The following is a 12,721-nucleotide window of genomic DNA, read 5'->3' on the forward strand; positions in this document are numbered from 1 at the left end:
CTAATGCATGGTTGTTTACATCTTTGGACGGGTTTAGTGACGTCTCTGAACAGTCAAAGGGACTGTGTCTGTGATGAAATATCCACAGTCAACATCTATCTTCAGAAGTTCTGAGAACCGGAGTGATACAAAACTTTTTTTGGTGTGTGTATTTCAAATACCCTCTACAACCAGGTAGAGGCGGTGAGATAGACGGCAGAAAAATCTTCCCCAGGTGAGTACTAGTTCTTGTTCATACGGCAGTCCTTCCCTGCCATTAGCTTTCATTGTACTAAGAATTTCTTATTTGCATGTCTTCTTTGAATTGATGGGCAATGATCGTAAATAAGAATGAATTCACAAATGACAAGTGCGACGGGCGTTCAATAAAGAATGCAACACCTTTCTTTTCTCGGAAAATCTGGTTCAAAAAATGCATAATTTGTTGTGGGACATCGTGGAATATTCCCGCTTCATCCCCTATAGTTCCATGAAGTTCCGATTGGTGGTGGCGCTATAAGTAGCGTTCACTATGACGTATGTAGCGGAGGTGCGTTCGAAGTAGATAGCTGTCACCGAGTTCCTTTTGACAGAAAACCAGAGCGTTTCAGATATTCATAGCCGATTGCAGAATGTCTATGGAGACCTGGCAGTGAACAAAAGAACGGTGAATCGTGGGGCTAGGTGCCTATCACCATCGCAACAACGTTGCGCAAACCTGTCTAATCTCTCGCGTGTCGACCGACCAAGGGCAAAAGTGACTCCTGCAGTGTTATAACGTGTGGTCCTCGACGGATCATAATCAGACGCCTCGTCGCACAACCTCTCAGTTGGTAATGCTGACATACTCATCCATCATTTGCTGTATTCAAAGGGGTGTGCCCTCTGGTTTCCTCGCCGCCTAACTTAAACAATTTTTCGGATTCAAAGATGGTTCAAATGGCTCTGAGCACTATGGAACTCAACATCTTAGGTCATAAGTCCCCTAGAACTTAGAACTACTTAAACCTAACTAACCTAAGGACATCACACACACCCATGCCCGAGGCAGGATTCGAACCTGCGACCGTAGCAGTCCCGCGGTTCCGGACTGCAGCGCCAGAACCGCTAGACCACCGCGGCCGGCTTTTCGGATTCGTAGAGATGTGTTCCGTCTATGTAACTAATTGATGGCAGATTATTCCCATACGCATTTCGCTTCGTTTATTTGTGACGCATCATCACAAATAAAGGAAGCGAAACGCATATGGCAATAAACAATCTGCCTTCAATTAGTTGCATAGACGTAATGTACCTCCAGAATTTTCAAGCGACTAAGGAACGACCGAAAACATAAAAAATTAGGAGTTTTTCGTGTGTTTCTATAGATGTATTTGTACAATGTGGTACTACACTCCATTCATAATTCATATTCAGAAACGTAATATCCAAAACAACACGTCGTCTGAATGAGAATAAAATGGCCTAATGTGACATTTACGACAGTTTCAAGAACAGAGAGAATGCTGTATCGTTATCATGCATTCATGGAAGCCCGTGGTCAGCGAAATATGAACAGTATTACATACTCTAACCACACTTTTCAGTACTGTGAAGAATGGGATGCCTGTGTCGGCTGCTAGCCGCTTCGAGTTCGTGCCGCTGTGGCGCTGCAGTGCGCATGCGCGGATCTGAGGCAGATTGCTTTTCATTGGATGGCGCGAGGAGAACTGACAACAGCGTTTCGGTTCGTTAGTACCGTTCGGCATCGCTTTCGAAATGCTTACTGAATAACGTTGGGACTCCGTTTCGAAAACAAGACTGTTCGGTGCGCTAGGAGCGAGCGACAACCACATTCTATACATATTCATATTCTTTGTGACTCTCCCAATTTGCAGACTTAATTTTAGTATTGACACTAATGATACTTTCGATAATGGTAATGGTTGGCTCACTGTAGCCATTGTACGTGGAGGTACTGGAGTTCCTAACGTACCTGGACTTGAAAGTTTTGTTGATAGAGACATTATTGTGTATCGTACCTAACAGAACTTGCAAATAAAGACTCTAGGAGCAAAATGGCGGAAAGGTTCAGAATAGGGCCCAAGGATATTGAAGAAAGGGCTTCAGCCTGTTCGTCGCCACAAACATGCAAACGAGCTCCTCCTTCTGTAGACAACCTCCTTCTGTAGACAACGCAAGGCCTCACACAAGTCTGCGCACCCAAGAAATGGTTCAAATGGCTCTGAGCACTATGGGGCTTAACTTCTGAGGTCATCAGTCCCCTAGAACTTAGAACTACTTAAACCTAACTAACCTACGGACATCACACACACCCATGCCTGAGGCAGGATTCGAACCTGCGACCCTAGCGGTCGCGCGGTTCCAGACTGTAGGCACCCAAGAGGAGCTCACAAATCTTCATTGGACTGTTCTCCCTCATCCATCCTACCGCCTAAAATCTCGCACCCTCTGACCTCCATCTGTTTGGCCCAATGAAGGACACTCTCCATGGGAAGCAGTTCATGGATGATGGGGACGTTATTAATGCAGCAAGATGGTGGCTCCGACTTCGACCAGCAGAGTGGTACAGGAGGGCATACAGGCCCTCCCAGTAAGGTGGCTCTCACTGAAGTGCGTTGGAAAAGAAGGTTTGGTTGCCTAATGATAGGTCAATAATATTATGTCTTGGAATCCTGAATAAAACCAATCTGCTTTCAGAAAAGTGAGTTGCATTACTTCTTAATTACTGAATGGAGTGATTCCCACTAAATGGGATTTAAAATAAAAGAAATATTGTTGAACGGCAAAGCAACCATAATAACTCTATACAGTTGACGGCAACTGAACAGCTACTTGTACTCTGATACAATCGCATGTTGCTAACAGAAGTACATTGGATTGACACTGCCATCATCAAACTCAGATAGCTCTCGAAACTTTTTGAGCGACCCTCGTAGAGACGCTGGTTACTTACCAACCCACCAGGCACCGAGCCAGCGTGGGTCCTTAGTGGTGATGGTAGGCGTCAGGGCGGGCGCGATGAAAACTCTCAGGCAAGCTGATGCCAGCGCGTAGCCGATGGCTGGCCCCAGCATTCGCAGGAAATACGAAAAACCTGCACATCGAAAACCAGCACATGTCAGGGGCTATTACAATGAAGAAAACTGAAGTCAGGACTCCTGTAATGTTGCACTACTTAACCTTGACGAAACGCTTTTCAGATAATTGTGATTCAATTTTCTCCAGTAGGAAGCATGCTATTATCTAAAACGTTTTCATATGCCGCTACTTTATTTTTTCCGATGTATTTACTACGCCTCATGAGCCTACCACTTCGGTAAATGCTCATTCATTTTTAATTTTTATTGTAAAAATTACTAAAAATAAATTAAATTAAGATCAGAAGTCTTTTTCAATATATTTTTGTTTTTGAATCTAAAAAAACTTTCATCAAAAGCAAATATTTCTAAAAAATACAAATGTAGAATATGTTAGTGAAATTGATGTACGTTTTTGTTTTCCAGTAAAGCTCTGGCACATCTAGAACAGTTGTTACACATATGACGTACTACTCTGGAAAGAACATCTTCTAGCATTCCTACATGTAAGGGTGAGAGTGGAATCATAGATTCCTGGAGTAATTCCAGCCATACTCGGCGCACGTATAATATACTGTCTTAAATAAAATGCTACTGGAACGAGACCCCTAGCAGCTCTAGGTGTGGGAAGAACGGCGGAAGGAGACGACACATAAAAATAAGAATAATTCTGGAACGTCTGCAACAGTTTCTAAGACACTTGATACGCATTTCACACTCTAAATGGAAAAGACTAAATATGGAATAAAAGACTCCTAGCATGGCTGGAAGGGTATGGGGAGCAATAAAATCTCTGCAACGAGTACACAAATGACTTAATGCCAGGAAAAAATTAGTGTGAAAGTAATACATGCGGTGGTCCGCCCGCCTAGCCGCGCGGTCTAACGCGGTGCTTCCCGAGCGGGAAGACGTGCCGATCCCCGGCACGAATCCGCCCGGCGGTTTAGTGTCGAGGTCCGGTGTGCCGGCCAGTCTGTGGATGGTTTTTAAGGCGGTTTTCCATCTACGTCGGCGAATGCGGGCTGGTTTCAATTATTCCGCCTCAGTTACACGATGTCGACGATTGCTGCACAAACACTGTCTCTACGTACACGTTCACCATAATTAATCTACCAAGCAAACGTTTGGGGTTACACTCGTCTGGTATGAGACGTTCCTGGGGGAATCCATTGGTGGCCGAACCGCACAATATCCAAGGGGTTCGGTGTGGGGCGGCGGTGGGATGGATGGACTGCTGTGACCTGTTGTGGGGTTGTGAACCACTGAAGGCTACGGCGGGACGAAGCCTTTCCGTCGTTTCTAGGTCCCCAGTTCAATACAAAATACACACAAGACATGCGAACCACTTCTGAGGGTGGGAACTCATGATCCCGCGAGTAATTTCAACTAAAATTGTTTTACTGACTTGAATAATAATAAGAGAATTCAGTGAGGGTTGTCACTCCATCGCCCTTACCTTAGGGGTGTAATGAGAAGGTAGTGAGATTCCAGTTCATAAAGTCCACACTATAATAATCGCAAACAACTAATATTCGTGTTGAACTCAAAGTATTAGGTGTTCATAAGCTGATCGGTGACAATCGCGATGTCATATTTGTTAAATTAATAGTAGGGAATTAATTTAGAGCTCATTTTATCACTCTTCGTCAGAGTTGCAAGTAAACTGATCAAAAATCTTAAAAGTTTTACAGCCATCTGGCTTTGGTCACTACCTATGAATAGTGAGGTTCGTACCAAACTATAACTATTGTGGAAATAGGGTTCTGTTTCGCGTACACTTTTCTAGTTTAACTGATACACATGTCTCGGTGAAGTTTCATCAGACTCAGACACTCGCACAGAGACACACACCACATCGCCTGCTGTCAATACATAGTTCGACATTACCGTCCATAGCATTTACAGATGAATACCTCTTAAACAGTTTTGCATTGTGGCACGACAAAGTGGAAACAACAAAACGTGAGGGCACCGAAATTACACACACAGTCCCCCGTCATTTACCAATTTCCAAAGGCTGTCACAAATAACATGCTCTCAAAACATTTTTGAAAGCTGTTACATTAACCAAGCAACAAACAGGGCCGGCCATGGCGTGCCAAACTTCATGTGTGAAGCGTGTGCGGGCCTCATGCTCGGCTTTGTTCGGCCATTCTCGGAGGCACCCTCAAGAACGCTACATTTCATTCAGCATTTCGGTGCAGCTTTTTTCTGTCGACACAACTCTGCGAGTTCGGACGAATCGTTGTATCAGCGCTATTCACACTTCGCTATTTGTTCGTGGTATGAAGAACGTCCATAGGTCCAGTGGCTGTTTGCACAAAAAGAGGGAGTCCAGCGACCTTCCCTGACAATCCTTTAAAGTGAATGGGAATGACGAAAGTGAGAGATGAGCATTCACAATTCGAATAAGGGACGGGTACTGTATATTTGCTATGAAATGACATTACAGTATCATGCAGATAGAATTTAAAGATAAATTTGACAATGAAATAGCCAAAAAAAATGGTTCAAATGGCTCTGAGCACCATGGGACTTAACATCTGAGGTCTTCAGTCCCCTAGAACTTAGAACTACTTAAAGCTAACTAACCTAAGGACATCACACACATCCATGCCCGAGGCAGGATTCGAACCTGCGACCGTAGCGGTCGCGCGAAATAACAAAAAATTACAACCATCAGCACGTGGTGTTCGTTGTTCCGTACGCAGGAAGTATGAGCTAAATTTACAAGCATGCAGAATATGAAGAAATTGGTGGTACGAATTTCTGAAGTCGCACGCATTATTTAGTTGTCACTTCCAGCAATTTTCAATAGAACTGAACGATGAGTATGGAGACTTAATATGTTACTGCACAGTACGTTGGTCAACGGGCATGTCTGGTATGAATTTTCGATTTAAATATCGCTGTTGTTGACTTTATGAAGGAAAAACGAATGCTGGAACGAAAATTAGAACATCCGGAGTGGATTGTAGACTTCGCGTTTTAAGTGGACTTGACTGCTCGCTGCCCACAGTAAGACACGGCAAGCTAACATCTTTCTGATTTGATGGGGATGCATTTAAAAAGAAAATCTCATCGTAGAAGGGACACATTCAAGGGCGCCCATACCTATCGGAAATGGAGGCGGCGTGTCCCCCCTTCCCCCAAAGCTCTTAGGGAAAGGGAAAAATATAGTGTATATAGGTGTTTTTTCTTTCAAGAAACGTTCGAAAAATCAGTATTACATAGTTTTCTAACACAGGCGGATCTGAAAATTTTTTGTGGCTACTTACAAGCCACCATTCGTCTTCCAAAATACTAAAAATATACCATATCCCCACATCGTGGCTCTTTCCTACAAACTACTGTATGGGCGCCCTTGGGACGCTCTGACAAAGACTCGGCAGTTCCCTAAGCTCACTGGCGTGAAAGAAAACACGAGTTTTTAAGACTCAGTTCTAACCTTGAAAAAATTACAAGGCTAATTTTATAAATGTTTTGATCACACTGCTAATCTTACATCCGTTTTTGAGCTGTTTTCGAGACTGTTTGTCGTTTCAGCTAGAGGGAACCCTGTCGACGTGCAGATGCAGCTGATTGACCTGCTAGATAATTCCCCGTTTTAAACACAGGTTCTTCTACGTTAAAGCTATTCGGGATGTCTACACTGTTTTCCTTAGGTAGTGTTCCAAGTCTCCATAATAAGGTTACAAAAGTGCTACAATATTTCGATCGATATATTTGTGTGAAATTTCTTATTTCGACTATGAAACTAAATAAGTCACGATTACGTAGCAACTTGAGTGTGAAACTATCTGTGCCAATCCGTTGCCTACAGTTCGTGCCAGATAAAAATTACATTATGTTTTCAGCGCGCTAAAAACGAAACATTTTATTTTACAGGGGCATATAGCGATATGCACGTGTACTGTTGGTGGTAGTGTCGCGTACACGTGGTATAAAAGGGCAGTGCATTGGCGGAGCTGTCATTTGTACTCAGGTGATTCACGTGAAAAGGCTTCCGATGTGCTTACCGGTCCGCAGCTCGTGGTCGTGCGGTAGCGTTCTCGCTTCCCACGCCCGGGTCCCCGGGTTCGATTCCCGGCGGGGTCTGGGATTTTCTCTGCCTCGTGATGACTGGGTGTTGTGTGATGTCCCTAGGTTAGTTAGGTTTAAGTAGTTCTAAGTTCTAGGGGACTGATGACCATAGATGTTAAGTCCCATAGTGATCAGAGCCATTTGAACCATTTTTTTGTACTTACGGCCACACGACGGAAATTAAAAGACTTTGAACGTGGAATGGTAGTTGGGGCTAGACGCATGGGGCATTCCATTTCGTAAATCGTTAGAGAATTCAGTATACCGAGATCCACAGCGGCAAGAGAGTGCCGAGAGTACCAAATTTGAGGCATTACCTCTCACCATGAACAATGCATTGGCCGACGGCCTTCACTTAACGACCTAGAGCAGGTGCATTTGGGTAGAGCTGTCAGAGCTAATAGGCAAGTAACACTGTGCGAAATAATCGCAGAATTCAATGTGGAACGTACGACGAACGTGTGCGTTCGGAGAGTGCGGCGAAAATGGGTGGTAATGGGCTGTGTTAGTAGACGAGCGACGCGAATGCCTTTGCTAACAGCAGGATATCGTTTGCAGCACCTCTCCTGGGCGGGTGACCATATCGGTTGGACCCTAGACGACTGGAAAACCATGGCTTCGCCTTATGAGTCCCGAGTTTAGTTGGTAAGAGCTGATGGTAGGGTTAGAGTGTGGCGCAAGCCTCACGATGCCATGGACCCAAGTTGTCAAAAAGCTACTGTGCAAGCTGATGGTGACTCCACAATGGTGTGCGCTGTGTTTACATGAAATGAACTGGGTCCTCTAGCCCAACTGAACCACTCATTGACTCGAAATGGTTATGTTCGGCTACTTGGAGACCATTTGCAGCCATTCGTGGACTTAATGTTACAAACAACGATGGAATTTTTATGGATGACAAAACGCCACGTCACTAGGCCAGAGGAGTTCGCGATTAGTTTGTAGAACATCCTGGAAAATTCGGGCAAATGCTTTGGCCACCCACATCGCCCGACATGAATCCCATCGAACATTTATGGGACATAATCGAGAGGTCAATTCGCGCACAGAATCCTGCCCCGGCAGCACTTTCGGCTATGGAGGTAGCGTGGTAAAATATTTTTTCAGGGTACAACAAACGACTTGTTAGTCCACGCCACGTCCAAGTGCTGCTCTACGTCGGACAAAATGAGATTCGACCCGATATTAAGAGGTATCCCACGACTTTTGTCACCTCCGTGTATTTCACATACGTGCAAATACAACCTTGGGGTACTAATTACAGTTAAGTTTGGGACCAAAGTTTTCTTTCACCTTTCACAGTTGTTCAATGTATTCGGCCCGGATGTACACATAGAGTTCTTCACAAAAAAATCTCCTACGACTTACGGTGAGATCAGGCGACCTTGGTGGCCAGTGGTACAAAACGAGGCTCATACGCCGCTTACAGGCGATCCAACACTGAGACAGATCGTTGTCAGGAAATACTCTTACACGAATGTGTGACTGGCTTGCACCTGTTGAAATGGGGAACGCAAGATGTCTTTTATTGTCGTGCTGATGTCACGGACATTGATAATGAACGATCAAGAGGCAGAGACAGCTACACCAGAGAGATTGCATTAATTGTCAACTTATTACTCGCGCCAAGATAAACTTTTAGTTTCCATGAGTAAGTTAAGTCATTTCTGAAAGTATTTGTATGGAGTGTAGCCATGTATGGAAGTGAAACATGGACGGTAAATATTTTGGACAAGAAGAGAATAGAAGCTTTCGAAATGTGGTGCTACAGAAGAATGCTGAAGATTAGATGGGTAGATCACATAACTAATGAGGAAGTATTGAATAGGATTGGGGAGAAGAGAAGTTTGTGGCACAACTTGACCAGAAGAAGAGATCGCTTGGGAGGACATGTTCTGAGGCATCAAGGGATCACCAATTTAGTATTGGAGGGCAGCGTGGAGGGTAAAAATACACTCCTGGAAATTGAAATAAGAACACCGTGAATTCATTGTCCCAGGAAGGGGAAACTTTATTGACACATTCCTGGGGTCAGATACATCACATGATCACACTGACAGAACCACAGGCACATAGACACAGGCAACAGAGCATGCACAATGTCGGCACAAGTACAGTGTATATCCACCTTTCGCAGCAATGCAGGCTGCTATCCTCCCATGGAGACGATCGTAGAGATGCTGGATGTAGTCCTGCGGAACGGCTTGCCATGCCATTTCCACCTGGCGCCTCAGTTGGACCAGCATTCGTGCTGGACGTGCAGACCGCGTGAGACGACGCTTCATCCAGTCCCAAACATGCTCAATGTGGGACAGATCCGGAGATCTTGCTGGCCAGGGTAGTTGACTTACACCTTCTAGAGCACGTTGGGTGGCACGGGATACATGCGGACGTGCATTGTCCTGTTGGAACAGCAAGTTCCCTTGCCGGTCTAGGAATGGTAGAACGATGGGTTCGATGACGGTTTGGATGTACCGTGCACTATTCAGTGTCCCCTCGACGATCACCAGTGGTGTACGGCCAGTGTAGGAGATCGCTCCCCACACCATGATGCCGGGTGTTGGCCCTGTGTGCCTCGGTCGTATGCAGTCCTGATTGTGGCGCTCACCGGCACGGCGCCAAACACGCATACGACCATCATTGGCACCAAGGCAGAAGCGACTCTCATCGCTGAAGACGACACGTCTCCATTCGTCCCTCCATTCACGCCTGTCGCGACACCACTGGAGGCGGGCTGCACGATGTTGGGGCGTGAGCGGAAGACGGCCTAACGGTGTGCGGGACCGTAGCCCAGCTTCATGGAGACGGTTGCGAATGGTCCTCGCCGATACCCCAGGAGCAACAGTGTCCCTAATTTGCTGGGAAGTGGCGGTGCGGTCCCCTACGGCACTGCGTAGGATCCTACGGTCTTGGCGTGCATCCGTGCGTCGCTGCGGTCCGGTCCCAGGTCGACGGGCACGTGCACCTTCCGCCGACCACTGGCGACAACATCGATGTACTGTGGAGACCTCACGCCCCACGTGTTGAGCAATTCGGCGGTACGTCCACCCGGCCTCCCGCATGCCCACTATACGCCCTCGCTCAAAGTCCGTCAACTGCACATACGGTTCACGTCCACGCTGTCGCGGCATGCTACCAGTGTTAAAGACTGCGATGGAGCTCCGTATGCCACGGCAAACTGGCTGACACTGACGGCGGCGGTGCACAAATGCTGCGCAGCTAGCGCCATTCGACGGCCAACACCGCGGGTCCTGGTGTGTCCGCTGTGCCGTGCGTGTGATCATTGCTTGTACAGCCCTCTCGCAGTGTCCGGAGCAAGTATGGTGGGTCTGACACACCGGTGTCAATGTGTTCTTTTTTCCATTTCCAGGAGTGTAGTAGGGAGAGACCAAGAGATGAATACACTAAGCAGATTCAGAAGGATGTAGGTTGCAGTAGGTACTGGGAGATGAAGAAACTTGCACAGGATAGAGTAGCATGGAGAGCTGCATCAAACCAGTCTCAGGACTGAAGACCACAACAACAACGAGTAAGTTAAAATTCACACCACATTTCTTTCTTCATTCGTGAAACCATATGCTCCTACTTAAAACAAGTTTTAATAAATAGCAGTTGTAAATTATAGTCTCGAGACACATTTGGCTCTAACAACAACTGATACCTTTAAACCCTTTCTGACATACTGTGTATACAGACATAAGTTTTAGAGTAACATAGGCGCGTGTTTCTGCGTGACTCACTGATGAGCGCCGGCGTCTTGGACTTCTTGATGTTGTCGTCCATGTAGGTGGTGCCCAGCGTGTAGTAGACGGGGTTGCCGAGTCCTCCGAGCAGGCTGGCTGCGAACATGATGGCCTGCGGCGCGAAGCTGCCCGCCGTGTCGTCACAGGGCACGCCCCCCTCTGGCTGGCACAGCGCCTTGCGCCGCTCCTGCTCTGCAACAAGGCAGAGGCTGTCACTTCACCACACCTGGCGTGTCCAAGCTGTCAGCAACCACAGGTTCCTGTGCGTCGGCTGTTAACATGTAGGATAGATGGCATGGTGACTACAGACAGGTCTTGGGATTTTTCACAGTGTTGGCACTGTGCAATATCTGTGTTTCTCTCCGAGTGTGGTATGGAAACCAAGGTAGATACTGGATCAGTCGTTTGGAGTGTGGGGCCTCACATGGAGTCATCGGCATTGGTGATCCGTTCTGGGCCATGACGAAGTCCCAAGGGAGATCGTACAGTGTTTATCGTTGCAGCTGTAATCGAACTTTCCAATACTACAGATGTTGGTAACGCATGTATGTCGGCAACAGAGGCGTGCGGTAGCGTAAACGTGTAAGCATACTTCCTGCGGACTCGTCAAATATCATGAAAGGACTCTCTCCGACACGAGTATAACGTGGCCTTTGGAGAATGCTGAGACTCTCGTTTGGGGATTTGGCATTTGCTAGCAACCGAAGCCTCTAGCCAAACTGCATGGATTTTACCCTAAACGTACCTCTAGACTCGCCAATTAAGTGTGTAAGGACAGTGGAAGTGTGGTGTAACGCGAAAATGTCCTCAACGGCGGCGCTTCGAGCGCAGGGAATAGAATCTCGCGATGATAAGTGCTTCAGTATGAAAACCAAGGATTCCTAAGAAGTGGCAGAAAGGGAGGGGTACCATGGTCTCAATAGTGGGGGAGGGGTAGGGAGAGGGGACGGGAGATGGATGGGGAAGGGAGAGGGCAACGTTGAATGGAATCGGCGGGACACGTAACTGGGGTAACCTCAGACTTGAAACTAGCTGTGGAGTGCATAGGACACTTCATCTCCAAGATCGTATGTCGCTTATAACGTACTAAAGTGCCGAGAGTGCCTGGGTGGTCCATGTACTAAAACGAGAGATTGCAAATCCCTAAAGTGAGAGCTTGAGCACCCACCAGCTGACACGTTCGCAATGTAGTTATATAATCAGAACTGAACCGATAGAACTTGTGTGTATGTTTCCACATAAAATTCCGGGTGTCTAGCTAAAAGTAGAAATGTTTGTTGTTTTTTCAATTATGTATGTCTTGACGGATTGTCTTGCAAATCGTTGACTCAAAAGTACCAGACACGCAATGTAAGTGTCTCAAATTCTTAAGGAACCTGGCAAGGCGAAACCTGATGCAGAAGATCCGCACACACACACACACACACACACACACACACACACACACACACACCCTCACACACACGCACGCACACTCACATGCACATATGTACGTTTCGTTTCAGGTATGAGTTTAACAGCTCCCCTAATGATGATAAAGCGATTGGTTGCAGAAGAAGTGTGCATGTGTGCCATTAGGACTTGGTAGTTAGCTCGAGAAATCATAATTCCGCAGGAACATGTGACAACTCGCCGCAATAATATTTTTTTTTAAGGTGGAAGCATACCGTCACCGACAAAACCGCAGAAGTTACACGTCGACTGACAGAAAGAAGTATATTTGTTTCAAATTTTACTTACTCGTTCGTTTCGTACTTTTCTGATGTTTCTGATGGTCTCTGTCATCCTGTTTATCGAGTGTCGTAAGTGCGATTCGTGTAGGTGACAGGTGTGTGG

General features: G+C 46.3%; 1 protein-coding gene across 1 annotated transcript in view; it reads right to left on the bottom strand.

The window, feature by feature from the left end:
• Positions 1 to 12,721, bottom strand: part of LOC126089978 (solute carrier organic anion transporter family member 74D-like) — a 111,708-nt gene that overhangs the window by 82,597 nt on the left and 16,390 nt on the right. The window contains exons 3-4 of the mRNA XM_049906951.1: positions 10,883 to 11,077; positions 2,936 to 3,076 (exon numbers count right to left, since the gene is read on the bottom strand). Coding sequence (XP_049762908.1) covers positions 2,936 to 3,076; positions 10,883 to 11,077 — 336 coding nt within the window. The remainder of the gene's footprint in view (positions 1 to 2,935; positions 3,077 to 10,882; positions 11,078 to 12,721) is intronic.

This window comes from Schistocerca cancellata, chromosome 1 (assembly GCF_023864275.1).
Source record: "Schistocerca cancellata isolate TAMUIC-IGC-003103 chromosome 1, iqSchCanc2.1, whole genome shotgun sequence".
NCBI lineage: Eukaryota > Metazoa > Arthropoda > Insecta > Orthoptera > Acrididae > Schistocerca > Schistocerca cancellata.